Source organism: Rhinolophus sinicus, chromosome 1 (assembly GCF_057876585.1).
Source record: "Rhinolophus sinicus isolate RSI-liver-muscle chromosome 1, RSI-T2T, whole genome shotgun sequence".
Taxonomy (NCBI): Eukaryota; Metazoa; Chordata; class Mammalia; order Chiroptera; family Rhinolophidae; genus Rhinolophus; species Rhinolophus sinicus.
In genome coordinates, this window is record NC_142501.1 from 17,149,342 (window position 1) to 17,163,256 (window position 13,915).

At 45.7% G+C, this 13,915-nt stretch overlaps 1 protein-coding gene across 2 annotated transcripts in view; it reads right to left on the reverse strand.

Moving 5' to 3' along the window:
• Positions 1-312: 312 nt before the first annotated feature.
• Positions 313-13,915, reverse strand: part of CHST11 (carbohydrate sulfotransferase 11) — a 255,201-nt gene continuing 241,598 nt past the window's right edge. For both annotated transcript variants that reach the window (XM_019728468.3, XM_019728467.3), the window contains exon 3: positions 313-5,448. In XM_019728468.3, the coding sequence (XP_019584027.1) occupies positions 4,594-5,448 (855 nt within the window). In that variant the 3' untranslated portion in view covers positions 313-4,593. The remainder of the gene's footprint in view (positions 5,449-13,915) is intronic.

Consider the following 13,915-nt stretch of genomic DNA (forward strand, 5'->3'; position numbering starts at 1 on the left):
CCGTTTCCTTATTTTTCACTTGGGGGGGGGGGATAGGGCTACATGATCGTGGTGAGTCTTCTTTCACATCTAAGAGTTTATAGACAAAATGGAATGAAGAAAGCTTTCATTCATCCCCAAAACAGAAAGGGTTTGGATCTATGGTGGTCTTTACCATGGCCAAGACTGCCAACAAACAGGGTCTGCCTCCCCATCTTTCTCCATTCTTTGATGCTCACGAGCAGGAACCCCCACATGCTAAGGAACGCACCCCACCCCACCCTTACAGTCTTTTGTCAGTGAGCCATGAACAAACCATACACACAGAGACGCTTCTTTTTCTCTTCAATTTAATTGAAGTTACTTAGAAAAATAATCAGGCTTGAATGGCTTTTCCTGGAGGAAGGTTCATGAACATTTCACGCTTTTGTTGGCAATGTGGAATTCAGCTTTCTTGAACAGTACAGTAAGATACAGAGACTTTTCTACAACAAGCCCTCTACTGCATACAAACATGTAAAAAAAGAAATCACATTCCACAAAGATGTTAAATTATATGTCCATATGCCATACTGAGCATGCTCGTAAGAAAAGAGTACGGGCAGACAGACCCTTGTGTGCCTGACAAAGCGTAGCAGGCTGAAATTTGCCTGCTAATGGCCAACAGTCAAGCTGGTTGTAGTTCATGTTGCCTGTTCAGAGGGTCCAGCTGGTTGTGATGGGAAGAGGCTGGAGGAAATGCTGGCTGTGGGAACTTGGGGGAACGATGAGGTCAGTCCTGCTGACATAAGGGTGGGCAAGGAAGGGATTTTTGCAGCTTTGATTGTGTGTGTGGAGGGGACGAGCAGCCTGAGAGAGAGGTGCTCTGAGCACCACCCACCAAGGACAAGTCGCTTGGCTCCCTGCCAGGTTAGAACAGGGACCTGTGCTCAGTCACTGCCCCAGCACTGGCCCAGACCCCACAGCTAAGTGTGCTAGGGATTTGCTTTTGTTCTGGGAATTTTCTGCTAGCAGGATTTAGACCCTTGTGCCTCCATGCCTTTGCCTCCAGGAGGACTGATCCAGCTGAAGTTGGCGCCACCCACTGCTCTCCTGTGGCATCCAGATCTTGGACAAGCAGGAAGGTGAAGCTCACCTGGTGGACAGGTAGAAAGCAAGGTCCCCTCTGAGACACCACAGGTCAGCAGACTGCCCTTCTTCCCAGATCCGCTGGGAGGCAGAGACGGGGGCTCCAGAGAAGCTGCAGGAATTCAAACCCTGTGCCTAATGTTCTACAGCGTTCCAACCAAAGGGATAAGGTGAGAAGGAGTGTCCTTGTAAATAGTACCCTGACTACCTGGTTTTGAAAACACAGCAGCACCTTTGAAAAGTGGCTCGGAGATGGGATACCTGCCTATACTTTTCTCCAGCTAAGCATGCGATAGAAAACGTTTTCCAAGTATTCTTTAAAAAAATGCAAACTTTCGTTTCCCAGGCACATTTTCACCCATGGATTCTTTTTAACCAAGGACACAGAATACTTTATACATTCTGCAAAACACTTGAATCTTAATTAAAAATTTTTTATACCATTAGAAAATAAGATATGAATACAAAACAAAACATGAGGAGAAAGGGTCCCTTATTGCAGAACCATCCTGATGAAGCATCCCCCCAGGGACAATCTTTCTCTCTTGAGAGAGAGAAAACCATGAAAGGAGACCATCGGCACACAGCACTGAGCTGGCTCGCATAGCTGATCAAGATGGATACGGAAATGCAAAACTCAGGAAATCGACATCAATTTCCATTTTGAAACCAAAAAGCACACAGTGAGCAATTCCAAACTGTGGAATCGAAGAAGCACTTGTCAAGGGTTGAGCTCACTTTGCTTGCATTGAGCAACCTAAGGCTTGAGCAGTCGGGGGACCACTGTGGCCTTTTGCCCCACCCCCAACCCCCTTCCTTCTAGCCACACCACCCAAGACTTTCCTCCACTCCGCTGGGGAGGGATGGAATCATTGCCTGTGTACAAATCGTTGTTTGTATCCAGGATTAGAACCATTGCACGTAAGGAAAAGTTGAAGTCCTTTGATAAAGTACCTCTGTGGGCTACAAACCAGACGGAACGATGGTGCTGTTTTATTTTTATTTTTGTCTTTTGGAGTGGGGTTAGAGAGGCAGTTTTCATCCTTGAAGACCTCAGATGCGCTAAATCAACCTAACCAAAGCATACTCTGTGGAACAGTAGCTCTGTGACATGATCTGCAAAATAGGGTATCCTGGTCATGTAAGTTCGGGAAATGCTGCTGACTCACTGATGCTCTTGGAATTCACAACACACAGTGCACATTCAAGGCTCTGAAAAGTCCTGAAGAAAGGAAACTGACTTAACTTGGTTTGCCAAGGATACATGACCACAAAACTCTTATTGGGTGTCGCATGGACTTGACATCCCCTAGAACCTGTGCTCTGTAGAGCGTATGTTAAAAAAAATGCTGGACAGTCTGTTTCATTAGCAGAATCTCTTATTTCTGAGAACAGTGTTCCCTGTCTGGAACTAGGACCCAGACTCCCAATTCCAGGGACAGCTGAAGACTGACACTCTACTTGGTAAGACATGTTGCATAAATCTCTATTCATCAAGGGTAGAGCCACTGTGCCCTTCACAAGGGGAGAGAGCTTGGAAGAAGGTACACAACATTTATAAATAGCTTCGGCCACCTTCTCCAGTGCACACCTCACTCACATTCAATAAAATAATTTTCTCGGTGAGATGTGGCAGCTGCTGCTCACTGAGCTGTCTCTGAGCTTTACTATACAATTTTAATAGTTTCTGTGAATAAATTATTCATTTTTTGTTTGTTTTAGAATATTCTTCTCACCCCGTGGCTATATACTGCATCAATAAAAAAACAAAAAGCAAAATTTACCCACACCCCATCCCACCCCACCCCCTATTATTAGAACTATTATTATTATTATTAATTATATACAGTATCTGCTACCAACTCATTCACTAGCTGTAAGAGGGATGTGGCTCAAACTTCAACCGAGGCATTGGAAATGGTTGGAAATGAGAAGCGTTTGCAAGTAGTAGAACAGGAAGTGAATGTTGTCAGCCTTCCAGAGGGAAGGGAATGAGGGGCTGATGGTCACAGAAGGCTGTCCTCGCTGCTCATGCGCGGCGGTCACAAAGCTGCTGATGCTCTTAGCCTTGGGAGGACTTGGGAGGGGGTACGCATGTGCACGTGTGCACCAATACTCCACCTCTGACCTTCACAAGGGGTAAACACCAGTCCATTGTAAATCTCCAAGTGTAGAAACCCTGCCACAGCATTTCACTCTTCCACGTGGCAAGAGTAGAAAATAATGCTTCTACATGGAGACGTGACTGCCGGGCTAGAGATGACAGGAGGTGGCCCTGGACTCAGCTAAAAGTTCCCCTTCCCTCACCCAAAGCAGACATTACTAATCACTCACAGCACGGTTCTATGCTGTGGCTGGTAAATCTGTTCTGGGGCTTAAACGCAGACACTACCAATAAGTTGGAGCGGGCACAGGATAGCAAACATTTTTCTCGTCTCCTGTGCTGAGCACTGAGCTTGGATTACTCACCAAGTTAAGTGGCATGCTCCAAGCAGGTGATTTGCAAATTTGGGCCATAGAAAAATCCAAATTTGTAGGGGTCATGGACCTCCTGCTTATAAACATTCCAAACCTCATGGTACATCCAAAATGTTGGGGGTTTGCTAATTGTCAAGCTGGATACTCTGTGTCCATGTAAAGCTTCCTGAGGGCTGAGACTATTGGTTTTGTTCAATGCTCTATCTGCAGGGCCTAAAATGAGGCCTAGCATGTAGTAGTTGCTCAATAAATATTTGTTGATATAAAGCAACAGCCACTTCACCTTCATTACAACTGGCACTGCCAGTTAAAAATTTCTTTAGAAAAGCCTATTCTATCAGACTACTAATTCTGGTGGGGGAAAAAAAAAGCTACAATCAGCTCTCTCCTTGGGTTAAAAAAAAAAAAAAATCACATTTCTTTAGTGCAAGGGACTTTTGGGTCGTTTGAAAATCGGTTTGGAATTAAGTCCCTTGCAAAGGTGCCTCTTTCTATTTATTTCTAGCAGAATTTCAAGAATGGTGGCATCAATACACATCACAATGGTTGTTATCACACAGTGGCTCTGTGAGCGGTGAGTGAGAACGGTCACACCCCCAAATGAGCTATAGCAAGCAAGCATAGAAGGAAACATAGATTTCTTCTGCAAAGACATTTGAGTCTTGTTGCCACACAAAGAAATCTATACGGAGACCATGTTTAAATAACTATAAATAATATTAATTAGAATTTATGGAATGCACAATTCATGGAATTCACCAGAACACAAGGAAACCTTTGAGACAGTGTTGCAGTATTCATGTCTAAACACAAGGACACCCACTCTATTCCCCTGCAAAGACAGCTGTCCTTCCGTACTAAGGATTTTAAATAATTCTCACTATGCTGCTCGCAGCATCATCCCCAAAGAAATATTAATTTACAAAATAACCCAATATCCATATAATTCTTTTGACAAATAAAAATCTTAAATTAAAAAGCATGATTCTCTCCCTCTCCCCACCCCCTCTATTCCAATTTCAGGTAGCTTGGCACTGAGTAATTGAACATTAAAAAATCGAGTTTGTAGACTTCGTACAGCTGCGTTTGGTGCTCTGAGCTGATGTTCTGGAAGAATTCCGTGGTCATTTCATCAGTAGTTCTTGTGGATTTGGCATAGGTGGGGAACTTCAGGTAGCTGCCCACGCCTGCCAGCTGCAGCACGTAATTAGAATCCTCCTCCAGCGTCTCGTACTTGCCCACGAGGTCGTAGTGGATGTGGCACGGGTGGCAGAGCGAGTAGACGGTCTGCCAGTGTTCGTTGAAGGGCTCCTCGCGCTGGGTGTGCGGGTCGATGAGATAGGCCACGAACTCCTCGAACTTGACGTCGTCGCCTTTGCGCAGCGCCTCCTGCGTGGCGTTCTTCCGCTGGCGCTTGATGATCTTGGTGCCGTAGCGCTTGTGGAAGGAGGTGTTGTACTTCTGGGTGAACTTGTTGCGGTAGGCCGACACCAGCCTTTCGAAGGGCTCGCGCACGAACAGGAACTTCATGTAGCTTTTCAAGCGGTGGTTGATCTCGGGGATACTGTACTGGTTCAGCGTCTTCAGGTTGGCGGAGACGTGCGCCTCGTTGGCCGGGATCTCCATGGGGTCGCTGTACTTGCCCCGCCCCGTCAGGACCATCATGAGCCGCTTCCAGTTGGTGCAGGCCACCTTGGGCACGTAGCAGTAGATGAGCTCGTGGTCCTCGTCCACGACCAGATGCTTCAGGTCGTTGGGGGTCAGCACCCGCCGCTTGCGGCTCATGGCGCTGCTGGCCCGGCACGTGTCCGTGACCTGGTCCCGCCTCATCTGGTGCAGGACCGCGGTGTTGGAGAGCTCCAGCTGCAGAGGGGACACAAGAGGAACAGGAAGTCAGTACTCGTGTGGCAGATGGCCACTTGGCCACGTCCATAACCATGATGGCCAACGCAGGCCAGCCACCAAGGCAGCCCACTGACAGCTAAATAGCCTCAGTCTCCATTTCTAATTCGCCATCAGTTGTCTCAACTATTTTTGTTCTTTGTTCCACCCCACTTCCTTTGCAGAGTAATATAATGATCAACTCTATAACTTATTCATCGCCCTCTACGTGTCTGGCATTTTACTGGTTTTATATACATATATATAAACACACACACACACACACACACACACACAGAGGGTGCCAAAAAAATGTATACACATGTTAAGAAAGGAAGAAACTATTGAAGTTGTAATACTCAATATATACCGATAACGAAAGATGAATACAAGTCACGGTTCAGTTTTGCAAAGTGGTTACCATCAGCATGATTTTAATACAGTTTTTTTCCTTTCTTAAAATGTGTATACATTTTATTTTTTAATTGGGTAATATCGGAGAACAGTGTGTTTCTCCAGGGCCCATCAGCTCCATCTCCAGTTGCTGTTTTCAATCTTAGCTGCAGGGGGCGCGGCTCACCATTCCATGGTGGGAATTGAACCGGCAACCTTGTTGTTGAGAGCTGAGCACCAACCATCTCAGCCATCTGGCCACCCCTCTGGAGCAGCTCCTTGCCTTCAATCTAGTTGTGGAGGGCGCAACTCACTGGCCCACGTGGGAATTGAACCAGGCAACCCTGTTGTTCAGAGCTCACACTCTGAGCCATGTGGCTGCCCCAAAATGTGTATACATTTTTCTGGCACCGTGTGTGTGTGTGTGTGTGTGTGTGTGTGTGTGTGTGTGTGTGTTTGTAGTTTTTCTCTGTACAACAAACTTGAACTGATGTTGATTTATTTAATAATATCAAGCACCTGCCATTGTGCCAGGCAACATGCTGCCAGCCACTGGGGATGAGGTAAAAAAACATATATATATACAATGAAGTAATTGTCCTTACGGAGCTTCCAGTCTAGCTGGGAAGACAGAGGGAAGTGAGGCTCAGAGAGGTTAAGTTACTAGCTTAAGATCACACAGTGAGAAAGAGCCAGAGCCAGTAGTAAAGCTCAGGTCTCCTGGCAACCAAAGCGGCCCACTTTCCACTCTCTGATGTCCAGTACCACTATCTTCTAGAATGAAGTAGGAAGAAAGCATGGAGATCTGGCATTTGATTTATTTATTTAAAGCAAGGGGAGCCCATTTTTCTACAAGCCGATCATTGTGGATATCTGTTGCTTTTGCTTCTGGTATTAGTGCCTCGAAGCAGTGCCTCTGGGAACCCATTCTCCATTCTTAGTTCCCTTTCCTCTCAAACTGCTGAGCTGTGAGAATGGCAGCCTGGAGCTTGGTGACAGGGAGGAGGGCCACCATGAAGGGAGAGGAAGACTGCAAATGAAGGGTACAGAGGAAAGATGAGCAGAAAGACAGAGGGTCGTATTCCTAGTGACATCATCTGAATACCTAGGTCTATACATTGTTGAAACCAGATCCCCAACTCCTAGGCTTCTGTGACGTTAGTTGATATATTTGCTTTGGTGGGTAAGGCAGTTTGAGTCTGGATTATATCATTTGCAATCAAAATATTTGGGTAGTTGCATGTATTACCCTTTGAGCTTTTCCTCTCTGCCACATTCATTCACTGATCCATCTATTCAAACATGCACAGACGTCACAATCTACAGGGAACTCTGCTCAACACCACCTTTTTTCCTAAAGGGCTCACAGTCTAGGAGGTACCAGGCCAGAAAGACGGCAGCCTCCACAAGGGCTAAAGGGAAGTTGTGTGTGCTTCTCTAAATTCCAGGAGCAAAGTTTTTCCCCAAAGGCAGTCCTCACAGCCCACGTAGAATAGGAAACATAAGACCACACTGCCCTGGTGTGCTGCCATCTTGGTGTCCACACCCAGAGATTCAGAGACTTTTATGCAGTGGTGACACCCTATTAGTTTTGGCTTAATGCCATGCCTCCATCTACCCTCCTGGATGTGCAATGTGGCTCTTCTTTTAAATATAGAAGAAATTAATAGTAATTATGGTTCAAGTTATAGAGAAACTGGGGCACCAGAGTTCTAGAATAGCCACTCTGGGACTGCAGATGGCGTGGTGTCCTGGTGGCCTCCCTGCTCTGTGAGTGGAGACCCCATCCATTCAGTCGTTGTTTGAGGTCATCCACGGCCCAGCACCAACCCACTTTTCTAGCCTCATTCCCACTCAGAACTGAAGGGAGCTCCAGAGAAACCAGTGAATCACTCTTTTCCCTTTGGGCTCAAGCACCCCCATTTGGGATTCTCCCCTGTCCATCTTCGCTGGTATAACCCAATAAGCCTTCAAGGGCCAACACACTCCCCTGCCACACAAGTGGAAGAATCGTTCCCGGCTCTGAACATGCACCGCACTGGGCGTCCTTTCTAGCGCAACTCGCCAGCCTACTTCATGCTTGGTTTTCTAACGTCCAGCAGCCACTTGTTTCACAGGGACTTGGAGCCCCAGAGTCACTGCGCCCTCCAGGCCAGACTGTGGGTGGCCTTGAGTCCTGAGAGTGGAAAGGATCAGTGACCACCCTCCTCCCCCCAACTACCTTCCCGCCCCAACCACCTGGATAGAGCCAAGGGCCCAAGATGCAAGAAGCTGGCCCTGTGTTTCCAACTCTGAACCACAATCTGTAGAATTCAGCCTAAAATGAGCACAGGGTAACTGGGATGGGCCTAAATGAGGAACACAGATGGCTTTCCTGGGGACCTGAGGGCTATCCTGTTGGCCACTGGAGAGAAGTCATTACACCCTGCATTAGAGCTCTGTGTCTGTGTCCTCCCACGGTCCCCACGATGACAGTGATGGCAGTGATGGTGATGAGACAACAGCACACAGTAGGAGCCACTCTGTGTGATGCACCTTCATAGGTTATTTGAATACATTCTCTCTAATCTTCCCAGCAATTCTCCACACTAGATGCTATCCCCACTGGAAGTTTCCACACTCAAGGGAAGGAAGCGAACCAGGATAGAGTGCTTAACGCTTTGAAAAGTTCCACGTGGGAGCAGTAAGGAGAGTCTCCTGCTACTTCAGCCTCGCGGGGAATCTCGAAGGAGTGTTCAGTGTTCCCCCTCCCCCACCATGGCCACTCCCCTTTGTAGTCCTAACTGTTACTCTTCCCATCAAGAAGTAGAGTTTCTTTTTCTAGCCTCCTGACTCCAGCAGGCTGGGACTTGCTCAGACTAGTAGAACGTGTGCTCGGCGACAATAAGCAAGTTCTGGAGTCTTTGATGAAGGCTGGCAGGTCCCCCCCCCTTTGCTCTCTTGGAATGCTTGCCGTACATTCATACCGTGTTTCCCCAAAAATAAGACCTAGCTGGACAATCAGGTCTAATGCGTCTTTTGTAGAAAAAATTAATATAAGACCCGGTATTATATATTATATTATATTATTATATTATGTTATGTTATATTATATTTATTATATAGATCCGGTCTTATAGTAAAATAAGACCGGGTCTTATATTAATTTTTGCTCCAAAAGACGCATTAGAGCAGATTGTCTGGCTAGGTCTTATTTTCAGGGAAACACGGTACCACATTCGCTTCATGTTCTCCCCGTCGAATATAAGTACCACGAAGGGAGGGCTTTGTCTTTCTCTGGCTGTATCTCCAGTGCTTACACAAGTGCCAGTCACATAGCAGACACTCAATATACATTTGTCGAGGGAATGAACGACGTAAAGGTAGGAAGGCCCCTCTGTAGCTAATGAAACGTCCCAATTGCTCATAGACGGAGAGTGTTCTTTCATAGGGACTGTACCAGGATGACTAGTGTTCCCCCCAAACTCATGTCCACCTGGAATCTCAGAATCTGACCTTATTTGGAAATAGGTTTTTTGCAGCTGCAATTAGTTAAGATGAGGTCATACTGGAGTAGACTGGGCCCTAATCCAGTGACTGGTGTCTTCGTAAGGAGAGAAAACAGAGACTCAGAGACACACAGAGAGAAGCCCACGTGACAACAGAGGCAGAGGTTGGTGTGATGCATCTACAAGCTAAGAAATGCCAAGGATTGCTGGGAACCACCAAAAGCTGGGAAGAGGCAAGGAGGGCTCGACCCCTACAGGCTTCTGAGGATGCCCTGCTGACTGACACCTTGATTTTGGACTTCCAGCCTCCGAAGCTGTGAGACAGTACATTTCTGTTGTTTTCAGTCACCAAGTTCACGGTAATTTGTTACGGCAGCCCGGGGAAACGAATCCGGGAGCCACGCCTCCAGTCAATCACTGAGCAAAGTGACGTAAGGTTTAAATGTGTAAGGGAAGATGACATTATTATGTGAAAGAATACAGTCCTCTTACATAGAAGAACAAGGAAAGGGCATGAGGGCACTGGTAAGTAGGAAGACGGTGCAATGTGAAGTCGGAAGACCGAGGCTCGAACTTGGGCAAGACCCTTACCTTTCTTTTCAAGACCCTCCGTTCTCTTATTGCAAAATAGGGATATTGAGTAAATCATATAAGGTATGGTGCAGCATTTAGAAAACAAGACCAAGTCTAGTTCAGAATTTGGACAAGTTACGCTACACAGTGGGCAGTTAACATGTACGTATTTTTCTATGAAAAAAGAAAAAAATCCAAAAAAGAAGGGCAGGAATCTCAAAGACAAATTTCACCAGCTCTGTAATTTTTTTGCAGGCCAGCCCTAGGTCATGGAATTCAATCACTGTTTATTTTGAACAGAAAAACTGACTTTTCCATTTCCTGACCTCTTAGCAGATGTCTTTATCATCTTAAGAGGAGCATTCATTCCATTCAAAACAACACAACAAACTGTCCTAAAGGAAATACAAGGACCAGGAAGGAAAAAGGGCCCATCAATTTTGCCCATTCGAATTGCTACGGGCAGGTTTGAAGGCCATCTATTACTAAATGAGCAGAAAAACAACGGGATTTCTTTCCCCGCCTTGTTTTCCAGCTCTTTTCAGTTGGAGACAATTTTCCTACCATCTGAATCCCCAGGGAGGTAGCGTGTCAGTTAATACTGCATTCAGGACCACAAAGCCATGAAAAGTGGAACTGATATCACTGTATCAGCTTACGTCCAATTGCAGAGACAGAAAATAACTCAGTGGGGCTCTGAAATGTGGTACTTGAGGTTTCTTTCTCTTCCATTTCCTTCTTCTCCATGGCAGTTGAGGTGGCAGAGGGTGTACCTGCAGCAACGGGGTACACACAGTTTCCTTCAGGAAGGCTCTGGGGTACAGGTCAAGAGAATAAGCATAGTCTTGAATATGAGACGTCTCCAGGCCGCTTCTCAGAGGCGCTTCTCAGAGGCAGACGTCCACTTGGGCCTCTGGTGTTGAATTTTTTAACAAACTATTTCAATGTGTTTCCTTTTCACTGTTAACTTTTTATTTTAAAATAATTGCAGACTAGTGTTGATTTAATTGATTAAAAATACAATGTTACTGAAATATGCACCAAAATAAAACTAGGTATACAGGACCATGTGACCCAAACAAATGTAAACATTGAAATGAACACTATTAAGCTGACAGATGACGTTGTTTTACTGCCACTGAAGCCGAGCTTGAAATGTGTGGGGTGCTTGCTCTGTGCTCTGGGCAGGCCCTTTGCGGTACAGCATGCCTCCTCTCTGTGCTGCATGGGGACTCAGTTTTCCCACCACGTTCTCACTTCCAGTTACTGTAAACCCAGTATCCTGTAACATCATTTGACCTTTACGCGATACAAACGCATCATTCATCTATTTTCTGTCTCTGCCCGTTTCTAATTAAGACAATAAAAATGGACCTACATTCATCTGAAACTAATACACACAAAAAAAAAATTTGAAAAAAAAAAAAAAAAAAGACAGGCAAATATGGCGAAATGTTCAGATTTGACAAAGCTTGTGTAAAAACAGGAAATGGACTGACCTGGTGCCACCAAGACCATCAATGAACACACACACACACACACACCATGATTTCACATGGTGGCCCTAGGGTATCAGGGGTGGCCCTGATAACCCAGCTATGCTTTAACTTTTTCAAAAGCTTATCACCAAAATAAAAATACAAAATTTCTACAATTCTCATACAGAACTCCAGACCCCTGGGACTTAGATCTGTGGACCCCTGAGCCTTGATTTAAGAAACTCACATTAAGGGGGCCCCTGGACAGATCAGAGGCAAGAGAGGAATTCTTCACTATCTTACGAAGATGGGGCAGGAGAGATTCCTGATGGCAGTCCAGGCTGTTCCAGAAATCTCCGTGTTTGTTATTAGGACCAACAGCATGTTAGAAATTGCAGATAAGTACCAATTTCTAACTTAAAAAAACAAAACAAAACTGGCCATGTCCTTTCCACACTAGACCCCAAGCAGGGCTCACAGGAGCTTCTGTAACAGTAATAACTTCAGCAGCTCACAGGTTCCCTGAGTATCAGTTTGGGAACCGTCCAAGGGACCAACAACAGAAAGACAAGAGTGTGAAGAGGACTCGTGGAAGAAGCACAGTTTACTCCCTTCTCACTGAAAGAGAACACCTGTCTTTTCCAGCCACGTTTTGTCAATTTTACAAAGCAGAGGTTTGTTGATCTGATAATTATCTGAGCTGTGAGATCAATCTCTTTCCTCTTTCACTCCCTTTCTCTCCCCCTTCTTTTTTTTTCTCTTTCGCAAAGATATGTGAAGAGACCATTACAAAGGATATATGTGCAGTATACAATTGAAATAGGAAAAATCAAATATACCACAAGGAGCATGATTAAGGATCTCACTTGGTTGTGGGCTTCCTAGTAGCAGGGGAAATGTGATTAAATCTTGTTTTTGTTCTCAGAAAGGGGAAGCATGGCAATTGTTTGGGGAAGAAAATGTCCAAGATTTTAAGGGACTCAGAAATTTCTGTCAGGGAGGGAGATTCTTGGATTCAGTTTGTTCATGTTTGAGTATTCAGAGGGTTGCTTTCCTCAGCTGACCGAATACCTGTGTCACGTTTCATTACCACCTTTAGGTCCACAGAACGTTCTAGCACAGGACACTTTCACATACACCATCTCATTAAAGAACCCCCTGGAACTTCTCCTGAGCCTCCTAAAAGAAGGTTTATATTTAACAGACTAGCCTGTACTTCCAACCACATGTCATTTGGGTGGAGGGTGAGGGGCTGGCTACTGCCAGGTGTCAATACTTCACGTTGGTGATTCTCAACCATCAGCACACATGGAAACCACATGGAGGGCTGGTGAAGACAGTTTGCTGGGCCCCACCCTGAGTTTCTGATTTGGTAGGTCAGGGAGAGGGCCTGAGAATGTGCATTTCTAGCAAGTTCCCAGATGTGTTCGTTTGCTCAGGCTGCCATAACAATATACCACACACTGGGTGCTTTCAACAGCAGAAATGTGTTTTCTCGCAGTTCTGGAGGTGCGGGCAGGGTGGGTTTCCCTGAGGCCTCTCTCCTTGGCCTGCACATATATATAGATGTATATATATGTATATATATATGTCTGCCTTCCTGCTGCAGACCCTCTGCGCACATTGGCGCCTGGGGTCTTTTCCTCTTCTCATCAGGACACCAGTCCTACTGGATTAGGGCCCCACCCTAACAAACTTGATTTAATTTAGTCACGTCTCTAAAGGCCCTGTCTCCAAATACGGTGACAGGTTAAGATACCGGGGGATAGACTTCAACACGAATCCAGGACAGGGGGACACAATCCAGCCCATCACACCAGGTGACACTCTGCTGCTGGTCCGGGGACCACACTTTGAGAAGCACAGCATCACGCGACGAGCAAATGACTGTAATCGAACATCTTTCACCCCCTCGCCGCTCTTCTTAATTATAGAACACAGAACCCAGGTTCATCATCTGCTGCCAGGAGACTCCGAGAGCTGCCTCCAGTTTCAGCCTCGACTCCCTTCATCTCTGCCTTTCATCTCCCAAAAGTATAAATTAGGTCAGAGGAAGGCTGATTCTAGGAAACCGTGAACATGGCTACAGGCTCTGGGCTGTGTCCTGCATTCTCGTTTAGATGTCTATTTTTAATTTGGACATTTTTAAAAAGGCAACTATAATTAGTTTAAGTACCAAATTTCGGGACTGTTTGAAAAAGTCTTTAAACCTCTACTGTGTTTCATCTTAAAAGGAAGAAAAGCTGGTTTCCCTTAAATTAAAACATCTTCCGTGGGGTGTACAATTTCTCTGAGACACAAGAACCCAAACGGAAGGAGGAGCAGCCTCCTGAAGAAAAATGGAAACCCAGAGAAAAAGGTAAATTTGGAGGCATCAAGTAAGAGGGGCTTGGTGAAATCTGCCATCAATGACTATTGGCTTGGGCCCAGCCTCAGTTTCTCCACTTGAAAATCCGAATACAAAACCCCTTTCATTATCTCAGTTGCCCTGCCATCATCCTATCGATTTTAAAATGG